Source organism: Colias eurytheme, chromosome 13, assembly GCF_061535395.1.
Source record: "Colias eurytheme isolate Ceu_HAF_F1 chromosome 13, ilColEury1 Martin Lab GWU primary, whole genome shotgun sequence".
NCBI classification, from domain to species: Eukaryota; Metazoa; Arthropoda; class Insecta; order Lepidoptera; family Pieridae; genus Colias; species Colias eurytheme.
In genome coordinates this window covers 10,495,024-10,511,953 of record NC_142992.1, presented here as the reverse complement: position 1 = coordinate 10,511,953, position 16,930 = coordinate 10,495,024, and the positions used below count along the sequence as shown (strand labels likewise).

General features: G+C 34.7%; 1 protein-coding gene and 1 pseudogene across 2 annotated transcripts in view; both read right to left on the bottom strand.

Moving 5' to 3' along the window:
- LOC149903670 (uncharacterized) overlaps nt 1-2,407 on the bottom strand; it is a 51,906-nt pseudogene extending 49,499 nt beyond the window's left edge. The window contains exon 1 of the transcript XR_016457408.1: nt 2,292-2,407. The product of XR_016457408.1 is annotated as an uncharacterized LOC149903670 (transcript). The remainder of the gene's footprint in view (nt 1-2,291) is intronic.
- A 5,446-nt stretch (nt 2,408-7,853) lies between these two features.
- Nucleotides 7,854-16,788, bottom strand: LOC149903669 (ATP-dependent RNA helicase DDX42). The gene is made up of 15 exons (XM_090108824.1): nt 16,402-16,788; nt 16,078-16,168; nt 15,355-15,521; nt 14,683-14,923; nt 14,217-14,373; nt 13,739-13,878; nt 13,550-13,649; nt 12,986-13,114; nt 12,145-12,319; nt 11,490-11,586; nt 11,019-11,169; nt 10,232-10,425; nt 9,520-9,629; nt 8,561-8,684; nt 7,854-7,992 (listed from the first exon to the last, which is right to left on the bottom strand). The coding sequence occupies exons 1-15, from the start codon at nt 16,629-16,631 to the stop codon at nt 7,873-7,875; spliced, it is 2,226 nt and encodes a 741-aa protein (XP_089964950.1). The 5' UTR covers nt 16,632-16,788; the 3' UTR covers nt 7,854-7,872.
- Between the last annotated feature and the right edge of the window lie 142 nt (nt 16,789-16,930).

Genomic DNA, 16,930 nt, shown 5'->3' with positions numbered 1-16,930 from the left:
GACTATCAAAAATGTGTAAGAGTCATGTTGCACAATAAATATTTCTCAACAGGGTTGGCACATATAATTCTTATATGAAAATCTATCATAAATCTATAATTGTCTTTACATCAACAAACTAAATATATCGAAAAATAAACATAGGTACCTAAATACCTACATTGTATACCGCTTGAATTTATCAAGGTTTAAACGCTTATGTTTAATAATGAATACAGGATTGTTTTTTCAACTTGTGCTTTTAGATAAGGCTCATATTAAGTGATAGGTAGTATAATTCATTGAGTATTATTTGTTAATTTGAGTATGTAAATCATGTTATAGTCGACGCATCGAACTTGCTTTGTTTTTGTATGTAATATACAGGGTGTCCCAAAAAGTAGTGATATACTGAAGCTGGGAGGTAGAGGACTTAGAGGGCTATCCGAATCACCCCCATGTGTGTTATGCGATTTTTCGTATTTTCGGAGTTATTACATTTTTTTCAATTTTTCATCTATCGCCGAGTACGATGAGATTTTTATTTATGGTGACGTGAATTATTGCGCTAGATGCTTGATTTTTTTTGTGTGCTAAGCTGAAAGATAGGCCAATTCAGTATGGTAACATTTACTATCGTTAGATCTTCGAATGGAATAAAAAAAAGAATTAAATGCCAAGAAAGATAAAATTACCCAGTATGTTCATAACTTCAAGGGCCCATAAAAAAATAAAATCACATAAAAAAGGATTTCCATTTGGCTTTTAAAAACTTGCTCTATTGATCAGGTAGCTACCCTAAAAATTTCATTTTATTATTCTGAAGGCTTCCATCGAAAAATTGAAATCTAAATTTGGTAAGTGCAAATTTTTTATTAACATGATGATCATTAAAACCAATAAATAGGTGTTTAATTACCAGAATTTTTTTAAAATAGCCCCGCTGTTGCTCAATGCAAGTGCGACATCACCGTAAAAAGTTGTCTTTTAAATGTCTGAATGCTCTTTTATCATTTTTAATGGTTTCTTCTGCTACTATGAATTTCCGGGTTATTTCGTCCAAATTGTGGCAGTCTCTCGTCTTTGTAGTATCCCCAAGGAAAAAATTCAATAGGGTTTATGTCCGGAGACCGTGGAGGCCAGGCTAAAGGGCAAAAATACCCTGAAAGATGGATTGGTCGTTGCAGCCTGCGCATGCGCCGGTGACGCCTGCTTTAAAGCCTGGCCTCCACGGTCCCTCGACCTAAACCCCATTGATTTGTTTCAATGGGGATACTAAAAAGACCTCGGCTACTTGAGAGAATGCCACAATTTGGACGAAATAACCCGGAAATTCATAGTAGCAGAAGAAACCATTAAAAATGATAAAAGAGCATTCAGACATTTAAAAGACAACTTTTTACGGTGATGTCACACTTGCATTGAGCAACAGCGGGGCTATTTTAAAAAATTCTGGTAATTAAACACCTATTTATTGGTTTTAATGATCATCATGTTAATAAAAATTTTGCACTTACCACATTTAGATTTCAATTTTTCGATTGAAGCCTTCAGAATAATAAAATGAAATTTTTAGGGTAGCTACCTGATCGATAGAGCAAGTTTTTAAAAGCCAAATGGAAAACCTTTTTATGTGATTTTATTTTTTTATGGGCCCTTGAAGTCATGAACATACTGGGTAATTTTATCTTTCTTGGCATTTAATTCTTTTTTTTATTCCATTCGAAGATCTAACGATAGTAAATATTACCATACTGAATTGGCCTATCTTTCAGCTTAGCACACAAAAAAAATCAAGCATCTAGCGCATTAATTCACGTCGCCATAAATAAAAATCTCATCGTACTCGGCGATAGATGAAAAATTGAAAAAAAATTAATAACTCCGAAAATACGAAAAATCGCATAACACACATGGGGGTGATTCGGATAGCCCTCTTGGTCTTCTACCTCCCAGCTTCCGTTCATCACTACTTTTTGGGACACCCTGTATAAAATTCTCGTGTCGCGATGTTTGTAGTTAAAATCCTCCGAAATGGCTAGACCGATTTTCATGAAATTTTATGTACATATCGGGTAGGTCAGACCCTATGGTCAGAACTTATTGTACAATATTAATATACAGGCAACATATATTACAACATTGATTATTCAATATCTTATGCCATATGTAGAGCAATGTATAAAATCTTGTAATTCAATTCAAAAAATATTAGTATTATTTACATTATATTATTTTACATAAAAGAATCATTTGTTAATATTTTATATAAATAAAACTCTCGGTTAGTTAAAAATAAAAAAAAAACTCACTCAATGGCTGTTTAAAAAAAATCCATTGCCAAAACACGAAACAAAAAAAAGAATTGTACAACAGAAACGTCAAGTTTTCCCGCCTTTTTTAATGGCGCAGATACACACAACTCCACTCGCCCAGTGAGTGTTTGCTTTGAGCTGTTGGCGCGGTGGAACGGAAGTAGTTTACACCCATTAATTCGCGCCACAATACATTTTACTCGAAACCTCGTCGTAAACATTATGGCCGCTTTATTCTACATTTTAAGGCAGGAACATAGCAATTTTGTAGAGAAGTTAATTAAGATTCTTTTTTTATTTATACTTTACATTGTTAGGACGACGACGACGCGGTTGGCGCAGTGGTAAAGTAGCTACTTACTGAGCTGACGGTCCCGGGTTCGATCCCCGGTCAGGGCAAATATTTGTGTGATGAACTCAATTATTTGTTCTTGGGTCTGGGTGTTATTATCTATATATGTATTTATTAAATATTATATTTATCGTCGCCTAGTACACACAACACAAGCCTTAATTGAGCTTACTGTGGGACTAGGTTGATTTGTGTAATAATGTCCTATAATATTTAATATTTATTTAGGCGTTATTTGAATATCATTTTACAAAGTAAATGGGATGTTTTTCATGTTTAAGATTCTACTGGAATTACAAAGTTCTCTTTCTTTTTGTTTATTTCATTAATAATACGAGAATAAAACATATAAATATGTTCTTAATATTAAGTTCCATGCGGTGCATTTACATCTAACGAGCGAATGCTCATTCTAACCCCACTATGTCAAATTATGTTAGTGTAAACAAGCGTTCATTCTTTCGTTGTTCAGTGCGTTCGAAAAGATTCTATTCCATATTCTAATACTGAACAACACTGAATACGAGTTTTCGTTTACACTAAAAGATCACGAAAGAATCCTGCTCTATGTGCGTTTGATTTAAACTTTTTTTTTTTTTACTTGAATTCGTATATTTTACAATCGTTCATAGAAACACGTAAACGAATTTACACGCGTGTATGTATTTATTGTCTAATGTGCCTACAACAATTTGTCACTCGGAAAGTGATTAGTGCAACCGTTTAGTGAGTAATGTACAGATAATTTAGCGTTCGTCACTGACATGCCTTTACTATCTGTGGTAACTATTCGAGCTATTGTTAAATAGATTTTAGTTAACACAATTACTACTATATATGAGTAGATATAATAGCGTATTATGTACTAGCGTTCTACCCGGCTTCGCCCGTGGTACCTACATAGGGTGAGCACTTTAGGATCACGTAAATATACTACGACTAGCTTTCCACCCGCGACTTCACCCGCGTTTTCAAAAAAAGACCCGCATAGTTCCCGTTCCCGTGGGATTTCCGGTATAAAACCTATCCTATGTGTTATTAATCCATGTAGTAATAATCCAAGTTACCCTCTATATGTGTGCTTAATTTCATTGTAATCGGTTCAGTAGTATTTGCGTGAAACGAAAGAGTAACAAACACACACATACACATCCATCCTCACAAACTTTCACATTTATAATATTAGTAGGATAAAAGAATTTTTGAAATCGGTTGAGCATTTCCTGAGATTAGCGCGTTCAAACACACAAACAAACTTTTCAGTTTTATATTTTTAGTAACCATAGCTTATCTACGGTTAAACCACTGCTCCGATTTGGATGAAGTTTGGAATAAAATTAGTGGAAGACATAAGCTACTTATTTTAAAAATCAACCCCTAGAGGGCCAACACTCTATGACAGTGATCTTATTTCAGCATATAAATAAAGTTATAATGTTTTGATATTATACCAATTCCTATATAATTAACATCTTAAGACTAAAAACCAATTATGTACTTAAATAATTTAATTATAAGCGTAAAACTTAATACAAAATATTTAATTTAGATCAACGGTCAACCTAACTACTACGTTATGTAAGGCTGCATATTATAGCTATAGGTACCTACCTAACTTTTATAGTATCTATGAAATATTCTTGGCTTCACATAGACATTCAGGTTGCCTGAATAGCTCATCTTTAACGTATCATCGGTTTTCCAATAGATAAATTGAGTAGACTACGGATTTTCCTTCAAACACATCATAATACTTTAGGATTTTTCATTTTCATATAGAGTGTACGTGATGATTTATGTAGAACACATACCTTATGTAATCGAACATTTTTTTATCAAAGTATGTTTTTGTTCATATCTCTCTCACGTCAGAACGGAGCAGCCTTTTATCATTAACTTAAATATCCATAATCAAATAGATAATTATTTACCTATTCTAGAAGCTAAAATTGAAACCGAACATGCCGACACTAAGTGACAAATATTATGAAATATGAAATGAAATGAAATAACTTTATTATGGACATATTATAAAAAAAAGATACAATTTAGATGAATTTAATAGCTAAAAGTATAAAGTTGTTTGCAATAGTTAATAGTTAGTATTTTAGTAGTAATACGTCTTAACCCCTTGTAATCAATACAAACAAAACTTCAAAGAAACAGGCGAGCTCATTAAAATAACTAAATTAAACACAGCACGAAAGCGCTGGATTTCTATAATCACTTGTTTGTCGAAGTTTCATAATTGCTGTATTTGTTTGAGTTGATACTGCGAAGACGCGAAGTGTTGAACAAAATATGTTAATAAATTGACGCTCAATTTTGTGTACAATGTACTCTAATATCTAATATATATTATAAAGGCGAAAGTTTGTAAGGATGTATGGATGTATGGATGTTTGTTACTCTTTCACGTAAAAACTACTGAACCGATTACAATGAAATTTAGCACACGTATAGAGGGTAACTTGGTAACACATAGGATAGGTTTTATCCCGGAAATCCCACGGGAACAGGAACTATGCGGGTTTTCCTTTGAAAACGCGGGCGAAGCCGCGGGCGGAAATCTTCTATTATAATATTTGTGTAAGTAATTGGGTATAATGGTGATAATTGATACATGTCTGTGGGTGATAATGAAGCTTTATATGTTAATTTGTCATGTTTTAATATTATGGACTGGGCTAGGTCATAATTCATATTATTACCACAAGGGCCAAACTTTAACTGATAATATTAATCTTCGTAATATTTCGTAGTAGTAAATTTTGACTTTAGAAGTACGTTATTTTAGATTAGAGTTTAGACGTACGTTTATTTGTACCTGCTACTGTTAGACTTTAAATAGAGCTTACAAACCAACTAGGGGCCTTAGACAAAGTAACAATTAAAATCGATAACGAAGTTAGAAAAGGAAAAATGTATGGGATTGACATTAGATAGATCACGTGATCTAACGCGGCGTATGTCAATCCCATACATTTTTGCCTTTTCTAACTTCGTTATCGTTTTTTAATTATTGTTACTTTGTCTAAGGCCCTAGGTATCTACTAATAAAGAATGAATTGAAATGTGAATTATGTAAAACAAATACAAGTTTTTTTACCGTAATCTAGAACCCTAACTTATGAAGTAGGAGACCTTTTCCACTGAGCCATTGCTACATTTATTATTTAACTACATATTATAGCGCTCACATAAATGGACGTCAAACAATATTGATATTTCATATTGAAACATATTAATATTTCATAAACAAATAATAGGAATAAGATAGTTTTCGTATTTACATAACATAATATGTACCTATTTCTACTATTACTGAACGTATTTTGGTAAAATCTTATTCCCTATCCTATAGATATAATCCATCAATATCTAAGGGAAAACTTGACTAATAAATGTTCCTGCATAGGTACTTATAAAGTTAATATTAAATACGGTTTGTCTATGATAATTACTAATAAGGTAATATGCATAATTTCAGAAAATTATGTAGATACCTACGTTACGTTATAAAGCCTGAATAAAGTTCACACACTAGCCAAACTCAAACTCAAACATTTATTCATTCAATTAGACTTCTTATAGAAGCACTTTTGAAACGTCATTACATATTTTAAAATCTACCACCGATTCGGAAAGCAGTATCTACGGAGAAGAACCGGCAAGAAACTCCATAGTTGCTCTTTTAAATCATGTCAGTTTTACAATTTTACAAAATACATATGTAACATCATAATATATTATAATAACACGCCAAAGAACTGTCCTGTGGTTTTTTCGCGACAACCCTAACAATCAATACATACTTAACCTTTTGTAAAGTCGGTTAAATCAGCATTTACCTCGTGTATGCTATCAAGCCTCAGATCGGTGCCGTGCCACGAAGTCGAATGAATTAAAACTTACCACCATTAGTCCAACACGTATATTCCAACTATAGTAAGCCAAGCTGTTATTTAGTTTACTAATGTGTTATTTGTTTTATTGGTTTAGTTCTGAATTAGTTCTGTGATTTGGTTTGGCTAAATCTTATGTACAAAATAAGTGTTGATTCCATTTTTTTATAGTATAAATAAATTAATGAAGATGAAACGGTACAATCTCAAATCTCAAAGGCAAATAACCAACTACAAAGCTGTTTTATTGCATTGAAATACAGAAAAAGAATTCAATCGAGAGGCGGGATTCGAACCCGCGATTTTTCGCAATGCCATGCCATGGCATCTTACCATATCATATCAGAATTTCTTGGGGCTTCGCCCGCGTAGCCAAGAAAATAAGCATAGTTTCCATCCCCTTCGGATTTCAGGAATAAAACCTATCCTATGTCCTTTCTCAGTTTCAAGCTATATCTGTACCAAATTTCATCCAAATCGGTTCAGCGGTTGACGCGGTAAGACTTGAGAATCAGACAGACAGACACGAGTTACTTTTGCGTTTATAATATAAAGTCAGGATTAGCCAAATGAGAACAGTTGCAGTCGACACAAATGTACAATATATTCTGATTAGCCGTAAGTAGCTGACTGTTAAAACAGCAGATTCATTAAAAATAGGCTTTAGGAAGCGTCTCTATTACACGGCTATTTTAACCTGTTTTTATAAACTTCAACTGTATGTTTGTATGTAACTAACCGACTTCTTTAGACTCGATTTTATCCCACTTATTAAGAACCGTTGACAATACAATAATTTCATGGGTTTAAGCGTGTTTTCTAGTATAATACCTTTGTCGTGTTTCCTCATTTATATCATATCATATAATAATTATTTCTTACTAGAAGTGCCGCGCGGTTTCACCCGCGTTACTCCGCTCCTGTTGGTCTTAGCATGATGATATATAGCCTATATTACTCGTGGATAATTCATTGAGATAATATTACTACGTATGGAGGAGACACCACGAACAAAATCTGTGCGCCATTTTTTTGCTCTAAGTTTTAAAAATTAATATTTAGTTAGGTACTTAACGATGAAAGTTATTCCTTTGCACTTTTCCGTATTATTTGTATTATTTGTGCAATATCGTAACACACACGAAGGCATGTTTGATGCGTTTCACTTTAAAACCATTAAAAAATACCGCTCAACATACGTCACATGACGTATGATTTATTTTACTTAAAACTTTAATATTACAGCGTGGCATTTAATAAGTCACTCTAAAACTAAGAGGGTAGGTAAATAAAACACGCATATATTTAGGTACATATATAATCACTCCCAGCGGCTCTTCTTGCCAGAACGTCGCGTGCGCTCGGGCTGTGCGGGCGCGTTCACACCGGGCTGGAGCACTTCGCGGGTTTGTTCCCACGAGTGGTCTGTGGACGCTGTGAACTGGAGAATGTATGATAGAGATGAGTTTAATTTTTTTAGTAGTAGTATGTTTAAAAATTTTATTGTCAAAAAGAATTGAAATTGAAATTTAGACAGAAGCTGGAAGAAAATTAAAGACACCGATGATATTATAATTAATTTATGCTATTTTGAATTATTGTTTATTTTTCAGACTACCTTCGAAAATTATTATTATAAAGTATCCCAAAAGTGAAATAAAATGTCGCTACCGGCAGAAATCGTTCAAAGATCGAAGATAGAAGCTAATAAAGTATTTTTAATAGAATTATGCATTTTTATTTTTTCCTTTTTATTAACTACCATTAAAAAGAATTAGAAATGTGGATCGAAAAGTAAAATTCAAGTGATCACTAGAACAAAGAAAGGAAAACAGCTACTTTATAAAAATAGTACATAATTCAGAAGCAACACAGGATTATTTAGGATCAGTTATTAAATCATTTTAGATAAACTCTTTTTCTACTATTCTTAACAATACACGCTTTATTTTTTAATTTAAACCCTCAAATACCTTTTCGACTTTTTTTCTATATCTACCCTCAATTACCTTATTGTACTGCGAGCGGAAGGCTTGTTTGAGCGACGCCAGGCGGTCAGTGGCCGGCCCGCCGCTGGGAACATTCACTATTGGCTCTTCTGTCACGTTGGGTAGACCGGGCCTCTCTTTGTACCTATGATAAATATAAAAATTATAGAAATTTCTAACCGTAATACACCTCGGTCCTTCGAGCCGAATTCCCTTAATCTTAATTCTGAGCATTTTTTGAGTTTTATTTTACGGGTGACCCTTAGATTTTAACGGATTTTAAACGCAATTTATTCATTATATTATTGACCCGACGTTTCGTTCACAGTGCAGGGATATTCGTTAAACTCTTTAATTTCTAATTGTATAATACTCGCGTAAAATCAATTACAAGAAAATACTACACAAATATAATTTAAATGAGCGCCATCTATTGACAAAGTAAATTCCAAAACAGTTGATCGTGGATTTAAAACAGCGCCATCTTGTGACACACAAAGTAAATTTTAGAACAGCTGATAAGTTGAATATTCGTATATTTAATACAGCGACATCTATTGACATACTAAGTTAACACAGATAGGGCCGATTTTACAATGCTTGGATAAAACTTATCCGTCCAATCCAATAAAGTATTACACGATAATATTAAAATGTCACGTAAACTGTCAAATACGGGCAATTAGAATACGTTTTTAAAATGGTAGTTTTATACATTATTCGACGAATAAGTTTTATCCAAGCATTGAAAAATCGGCCCTAAATCTGCGAACAGTAGATAAATAATTATAGTTTTTTTGATATCTCAAGTCTAACAAACACAAACCATTTTTTTATTCTTTCATAAGTAAATAGCTGCACTACTCTTAATTGATTGAGGGTATTTTTATAACATTTTACTCCAATAAATTGTTAAAATTACAGTAGATAACATCGCAATAACAAAGTAACATTTCTTTTTAAAGTTTCCTAAAACTTACCCTAATCCACAGCCGCCGATATTCAAGTTTTTGCCTTTTCCCTTCTTGAAACGCGACTTTCTGAACCAAGCGGACTGCATCGCCAATTGCGTCAATTCTTCGGGAACTTCCTACAAATTAAATTGAACATTTTAGACTGACAAATAGATGTAAGCAATTTCACAAATTGACAGAAATTCAAGCAAAATACTGCGGTAATTTTTACAATATTTCTACTGCCTTATTTTAAATCAAGTTTCTATTTTGAGCGATTTATCTGTTACAAATAAATATTTAACAAAAAAGTTAAAAGTACAATAACATAATCGTGTCAAAAAACTAGCTTTCAAAAGATGCGTGTCGCTGCGTTTATTTACATAGATCTGCGGTAGGTTTGCACGTCACACAATACACTTGCAAAGAGCTCCGTGTCTGTCACCACTCAGTTGTCTATGCACAAATGCACATGCTTGCATAATTTTTTTTCGGTAATTTTGTTTTGTCATATCCGTTCATGTTCTCGCGGCAAAGATGCGATCATGTTCCCATCGTATAGTGAATTTTTTGCAGCGCCGCAACGCATCATGTGCACCACTCTTAGTACATACGCGTATACGAATCAAGTGAATCATGCTCAAAGTGAACTCCTTATCTTTATCCCTGGCCAGCAGCTCTGTGGCCACCGTATGCTCACCCCTTAAGAACATTAATCAAGTGAATAGTACTAATCTACCTGTTGAGCGCCCTCCAAGTTCCTCAGCAAGTGCCCCGCGAACTCCTTATCCTTATCCCTCGATAGCAATGTATACGCGTCCCCCCGCACCCCCGCGCGCCCCGTGCGCCCCACGCGGTGCGTGTGTGTGTCGATGTCGCGGGCTACGGTATAGTTGATCACGGTACGTATGTGCGGGATGTCGAGACCGCGAGCTGATGAGAAATGTGGTCAAAATTAGCGAAAGACTGAGAATCCGGCTCGAAGGACCAAGCTCTATCATGGTTAGAAAAGGTCATGCTGGCCGTAGGCCTCTCCTAATGCAAGCCACTGAGCTCGGTCGTTGGCTCTTTGCCGTCATTGCGTAATTTCGGCAGAAAAGGTCAAACTTTGTTAAAAAAAATTAGAGTAATGGAATCCGGCTCGAAGGACAATTTTGAAAGTCTTAATAGTAGTTAAATCTTAATATTATATGGTGGAACGTAATTTTAAACTTACAGCAATTTAATATATAACTACTACACATTAAACATTTTTTTTTTTATTAATTTCAGATGGAAACCGGCTCGAAGGACCGTTTTGAAACTATGTTGCACCTTTTTATAACAAATATTATTATTTGATAATATCAGAAATTAATGCAAAAGTTTAAAATGCCAATTCTTATGTTTTAAAACTACTTTTATAAAGACATCTCATATGAAATCCGGCTCGAAGGACCATTCTATAGACCTCATACTTTGATCTGAACCATAAATCTATTCAATACTAATTTACATATTAAACACGATTCTATCATCATCATTACCTGCAACATCAGTAGCAACCAGTATGTTCTGCTCCTGCCGCTTGAACGCGGTGATCACCTTGTTCCTGTCGGCTTGTTCCATGTCGCCGTGCAACAATAATGCGTCATATTGTTGCACGCCCAGGTTCGCTGCTGTTTGTTCCGCTTCTAGCTATACGAGAAATATAATGAACTCAAAATGAAATTGGACCTAATAAAGCCCTATAGGATATGAATTTACGATAGTACGTAACCCGTGTCTTTGTCATTTTTAATAGATGTTCCCAAAAACTATGAAGCTTCTAAATTCGTATTTATTCTTTATTTTAATTTTCTTTTTATTCTAAGTGGAAAATTTATGAGCCTTTTTATGTTTGTCCGTCTTTAAAACTTGACAATCGTGCTTTTTATAAAAAGAAATTGCATAAATAATAGCAGTCCAACACTGATTTATTTACTTCTCTATTGGCTGCTTGGGTTTTTTATGCTTACCTTTTTGGTAACGAATATTAAAACGCTACCCGCCGACAGAAACTCGACAAGGTTGTGCAGTAGCCATGGCCATTTTTCCTCTGGTTTGTTGAATATGCTGGAAGAATTATTTGTAGTTAATTTCAAATAATATAATATCTGGCAGGCGTATATGTTTAGAGAAATAATTTCCCTTTCCTCTAATGGTTTGGCTGACTTGGTGATTGACAAATCAGCAAAATAAAAGTGACACAACAGTGTGATGCTAGAAATGATGTTGATGATAATGTTTGGTATTTAAAATTCTTGAAAGCATTATTTAAATTGTGTTATGTTGCGTTGAGTTGAGGTGCGTAGCAGTGCGGTGCGGAGTGATGCGGTGCGTTTGCGTTTACGTTTGTATATGCGTATGCGTTGGCGTATACGCTTGTATATGCGTATTGCGTTTGCGTATACGCTTGTATATGCGTATTGCGTTTGCGTATACGCTTGTATATGCGTATTGCGTTTTCGTTTGCAAATGTTTATATCGTGGCGTAGCGTGGTGTGACGTGGCGTAGGGTTGAGTGACGTGGCGTAGGGTTGAGTGACGTGGCGTAGGGTTGAGTGTCGTGTTTTGACGTGTCGTATGGTTGCATGGTGTGTGTGGTGTGGTGTGGGGTAGGGTTGCACATACCGCACGTGCTGCGCCACCAGGTGGCACGCCTGGCCGGCGGCGCCGTGCTGCACGCGCACGGGGTCGTGCAGCGCGTCGCGGGCGAGGCGCTCCACGCGGCGCGGGAACGTCGCGGAGAACAGCAGCGCCTGCCGCTCGGGCCGCACGTGCGCGCAGATCGAGCGCACCTGCGGCTCTGCGGGCGAACGACGAACGCACGTGTATATATTGTAGACCATAGACTATAGACTTTTTGACTATTCAGGGTGAATTTTTCAACTTAACGTCGTATTCGAAATTTAACACATAGTTTTGATCGGATAGCTGAAAGGTCGATTTTGATTAAAATTAAAACTGCATCGTCATATATTCTTAGCAGAGAAGCGAAATCGTCGGAAGAATCGCCGGCCTATATTATTACACTTAATAATGATCAATTTTCAGGCGTTCAACAAAAAATACTTGCAAAATGCTGCATATTGCGTATCAACTCACCAACGTGCGTTCTTGCGGGAGCGTTGGGGACGTTATACAATTTTTTTACGTACTCAACGTCTGACTGTACGTTCCATTAATCATATTACACCACATTATAACATGACATAATCATAGTTGCCATACACCTCGGAAACGGCTTTACCGATTTTTATTAAATATAATTTTATACTTCAAGCAAAAAATCCAACAAAAAAAAGCAAGACAAGTTATCTGTTAAGTAAAAATTTTAAACAGGGTTGAGCTAACGACTTGACAAAATCGTAAAAAATAGTTGAAAAAATCTAAAAATTATCCAATGTCTATCAAAATACCCGCAAAAAAAACTGATTATGTGACTCTCCCTAATTTATAAAAAAGCACTTACCAAAACCCATGTCAAACATCCTATCGGCTTCATCTAGCACCAAATACGTGACCCTCTGCAAGTTGGTCGCTTTACACTTTATCATGTCTATAACACGACCCGGGGTACCTACGACGATTTCAGCACCACCTATATACAAAACAACCGTTTATAACGCATTAAAACTAAAAAAAAATAATTGAAAAATTACAAATAGCACAAAAATTCTATCCTGAATGAAGTCGAAGGCTAATAGAAACTATGCTAAGCTAATAGAAGTCAAAAATTATAAGATACTAGCTGCGGTCCGCGGTTTCACCCGCGTGGCTCCGCTTCTGTTAGTCTTAGCGTGATGATATATAGCCTATAGCCCTCCTCGATGAATGGGCTATCTAACACCGAAAGAATTTTTCAAATCGGCCCAGTATTTCCTGAGATTAGCGCATTCAAACAAACAGACTCTTCAGCTTTATAATATTAAGTATAGGGTTTAAGCGTAAAATTTTGAAATTTCATAAAAAACATTATTTTACATCTTATGAATTCTTCTTTTTCAAAATGAAATAATTTTTTTATTATTATAACCTTCTAATGCCTTTGTCTGCTCCCACTTCGATCCACCACCATAGCAACATACGCATCGAATATTATACACTTTGCCGAATTTCTTCGCCTCCATGTAAATCTAGAAAAAAAACAGGGCCATTACATCTTTTTTCATTTAAAACAAATGTTTCTGCATAGTATATTCAATAAAAATATTTTTTTACTGACCTGTTGTGCCAATTCTCTCGTCGGTGCCAGAATTAATCCAATAGGTCCATCCCCTGGTGCTAATTCCTTTTGATCCATGATATGTACCAGCAAAGGCCATAAGAACGCCGCCGTCTTACCAGATCCCGTTCTAGCAATACCTGTTTACATTGGGATTATATTATCTTTAATTAATTATCTATTCATTAATTAATATGAAATTAGAATCTGTGATAATTCATTACTCAATCATATATTAAAGGAACAATGATGGACCAACAATAGACCCTTGAGACACCCCTTGCTTTACATTGTAATTTTCCTAACAAAAACAATATTTATCAAGCCAATTATTAATTTATTACATTTCAAATTACTGACTTATCTATTTTGATTCATACATTATTTCAATATCACAGAAAATTGACCAAAATACGTATAGGCAGTAAATCAAAGGCCTTAATGAAATCTTACGAATATATTTTAAATGTTGTTTTACCAATAAGATCTCTTCCAGATAAAGCGGCGGGTACACCGGCCGCTTGTACAGGTGTGGGTTGTGTGTACTCTGATCGACGGATAGCTTTCATGAGCTGTTCGTCAAAGCCGAGATGGGCGAAACTGCTGACTGGTCGTGGCGGTTCAGGTCCTGATATCTGGATATGACCAAAAATTATAAAAACATCAAGAATCGTTAAAGATATTATATTTATAGCACAAATTTTATTTGCATATTGGGATTCGAACTGATGTAAAATATAATTGAAATACATATTATTATTGGAAAAAGTACACCTTAAAATTATGATCAGACATTCTGGAAGGCAATATTTCATGGAACATTGAGATTGGTATTAGATGGAGGGAATTTTACTATTAAATTGTGCCATTTTAATTTAATCTAAGTTAGATGCAGTCCATCATAAAAATATTTGTTCTAATCAATGATGATTTCAACCCCTTACCTGTACACCTAAATTATTTTTCAATTCTTCAACTTGTTCATGTGTTAGTTTCTCTATATCTTCATGTGGGGTGTAGAAGTTCTTTTCAAATGGTTCATATACAATTTCCGAATGATCTATAGGAGGTAGGGGATCTATGAACTTCTTTTTGGGAGGAGCGAGGGGGTTGCCATCTTCGTCATACTCAATTTCAACGTCTGAAGTGTCATCTGCAGCACTGAGTGGATTTTCTTCCATGTATCTGCAAATGAGGTTCATAAAATAAGTTATATTAAGATTCCATCAACTATTGAACAATGACAATGTGGTAAAAAAATAATTTTATCATAAATTTCTTCATAAACAATTAAAAGTTTAGAAAAGAAACATCTAAAAGAGCAAAAATCTAACATCAAGATACTAAATGCTTTCTAACTTTCTCATCAGCTTTCTAGTGTTATTTATTTATTAAATTCAACAAACAAAATGAAGCATGATTTGTATTTTTGTATATTATCCATTAGATTGTCAAATTACAAGGTACTGTTTCGTTAAATCCAGAGTAACTATAGCAGTCTATTATCCGACAAATTCAATACTCCAACACAGCCCTTAAACCGATTTTTGGAATACTGTGAGTCTACTGTATTTGTTTAAACCATCTTACCACTATCAAGATCTAGAAAACCTTACTTATAATAGCTTTCTTCATCGTCCATTTCATCAATATCTCCCCTGGTGCCTCTGGCTGTTTCACCCTTGCCTGTTGCTTCGTTCTCTTTGCTTGTCTTCATGTCTTTTGCCGCTTGTTGCTCCAAACCAGCCATGTACGCGTCTAGGGGATCTTCTTCTTCATTATCCTGAAAAATAAAAGAATATTTTACTTATTTGGTTGTTACTTTTTACTGTAACTATGTAAGTATTGATTTTAAAGTGAAACTTTTATTACATCGTCTCAAACTTTTTTTGTGTAGCGCATGTCGCGTGACGGTCGGCTGCCGAGTAGGTATAAAGCAGTGTTCGGAACCGTACTATAATTATCGTACAAATACGATAATTTTGTGCCTAAGTTTCACTTTTACCGTGGTTTCATAAAACCACACAACATTTTTTTATTGTTTTATCTTTATTAGATATTGTGTAATTTCTTCATGAAATTGATATGAGGCTTGCTCTGAAATTTACTGTTTATCCTTGACATTCTTTGTAACAGTCATTCCTAATATTATTTGTTAGTACTTTTTACAGTAAAAATAAGTTTATGCCCTTCTCCAAGGTCAAATATCTCTATTATAATATTTAAATACAATGATATTATTTTGATGAAAATTATCATAAAAATGACACTTAGAGCATTAAAAAATCTATTGACTTGCTAGTTTAGACTACAATTAAAATCAATAAATACTGCATTACATGAGACTTAGCCATGTCATAGCTGGGGCTACCGGGTGCCGGGATGTACGCTAGAGCTGGCGTTGGAGGCTCGTCATCATCGTCAAAATATCTGCAATTCAAATTAACTTGTTTATAATATAAATTTCAACTTTATAGATTTGTATGTGCTTCACAACACATGGAAATTAATCTGTCCTATGCCCAAAAAATTATGGATCTTCACTTTTATCAAAATGGTTTACAGATAAAGAACCGGCGGCATCCGCCCATGTCTTTCAATATTTTTTATTATTAAAAAAAAATAAAAATCCTAAACTACTTTTTAATTTATAATCTACTTACTCGTCTTCTGTCTTTGAGCGTTTCTTTCCCAAGGTCCCCCAATTGCCGGTCATAGCATTTTGCGTGATAGCATTCATAGTTGAATAGCCTTGCTTCGACAGCCCCGCCGGTGGAGGAACGCTGTTCATGGCCGTGGGAGGAGGCACTGCGTGTAACGACACATTCGAGGGATTCCGCTTGGGCATCGAGAACCCAGCGAAACCAAAACCTTTTCCTCCATTCCCACTCATTTTTGCTAACAAATCGATTTCCCTTATAACTAATTATATGCACATTACATTACTCTATAAAAATAAACGAATTAACTGATTTATTTCACGATAATCATTTTATTAAAAACAAAAATAGCCAATTTCGCTACATCCAAGCACAAGCACTTGACCATAATTTGACAGTTGACATTTATCGATATGATATTGACATTTGATAAGTGATACCCAACATTGATGCGTTCAGCGTTTGATGATTATTACAAAATAACCAATTCCTGTTTTAAAATATGAACTGATATTCTTACAAAATATCAAAT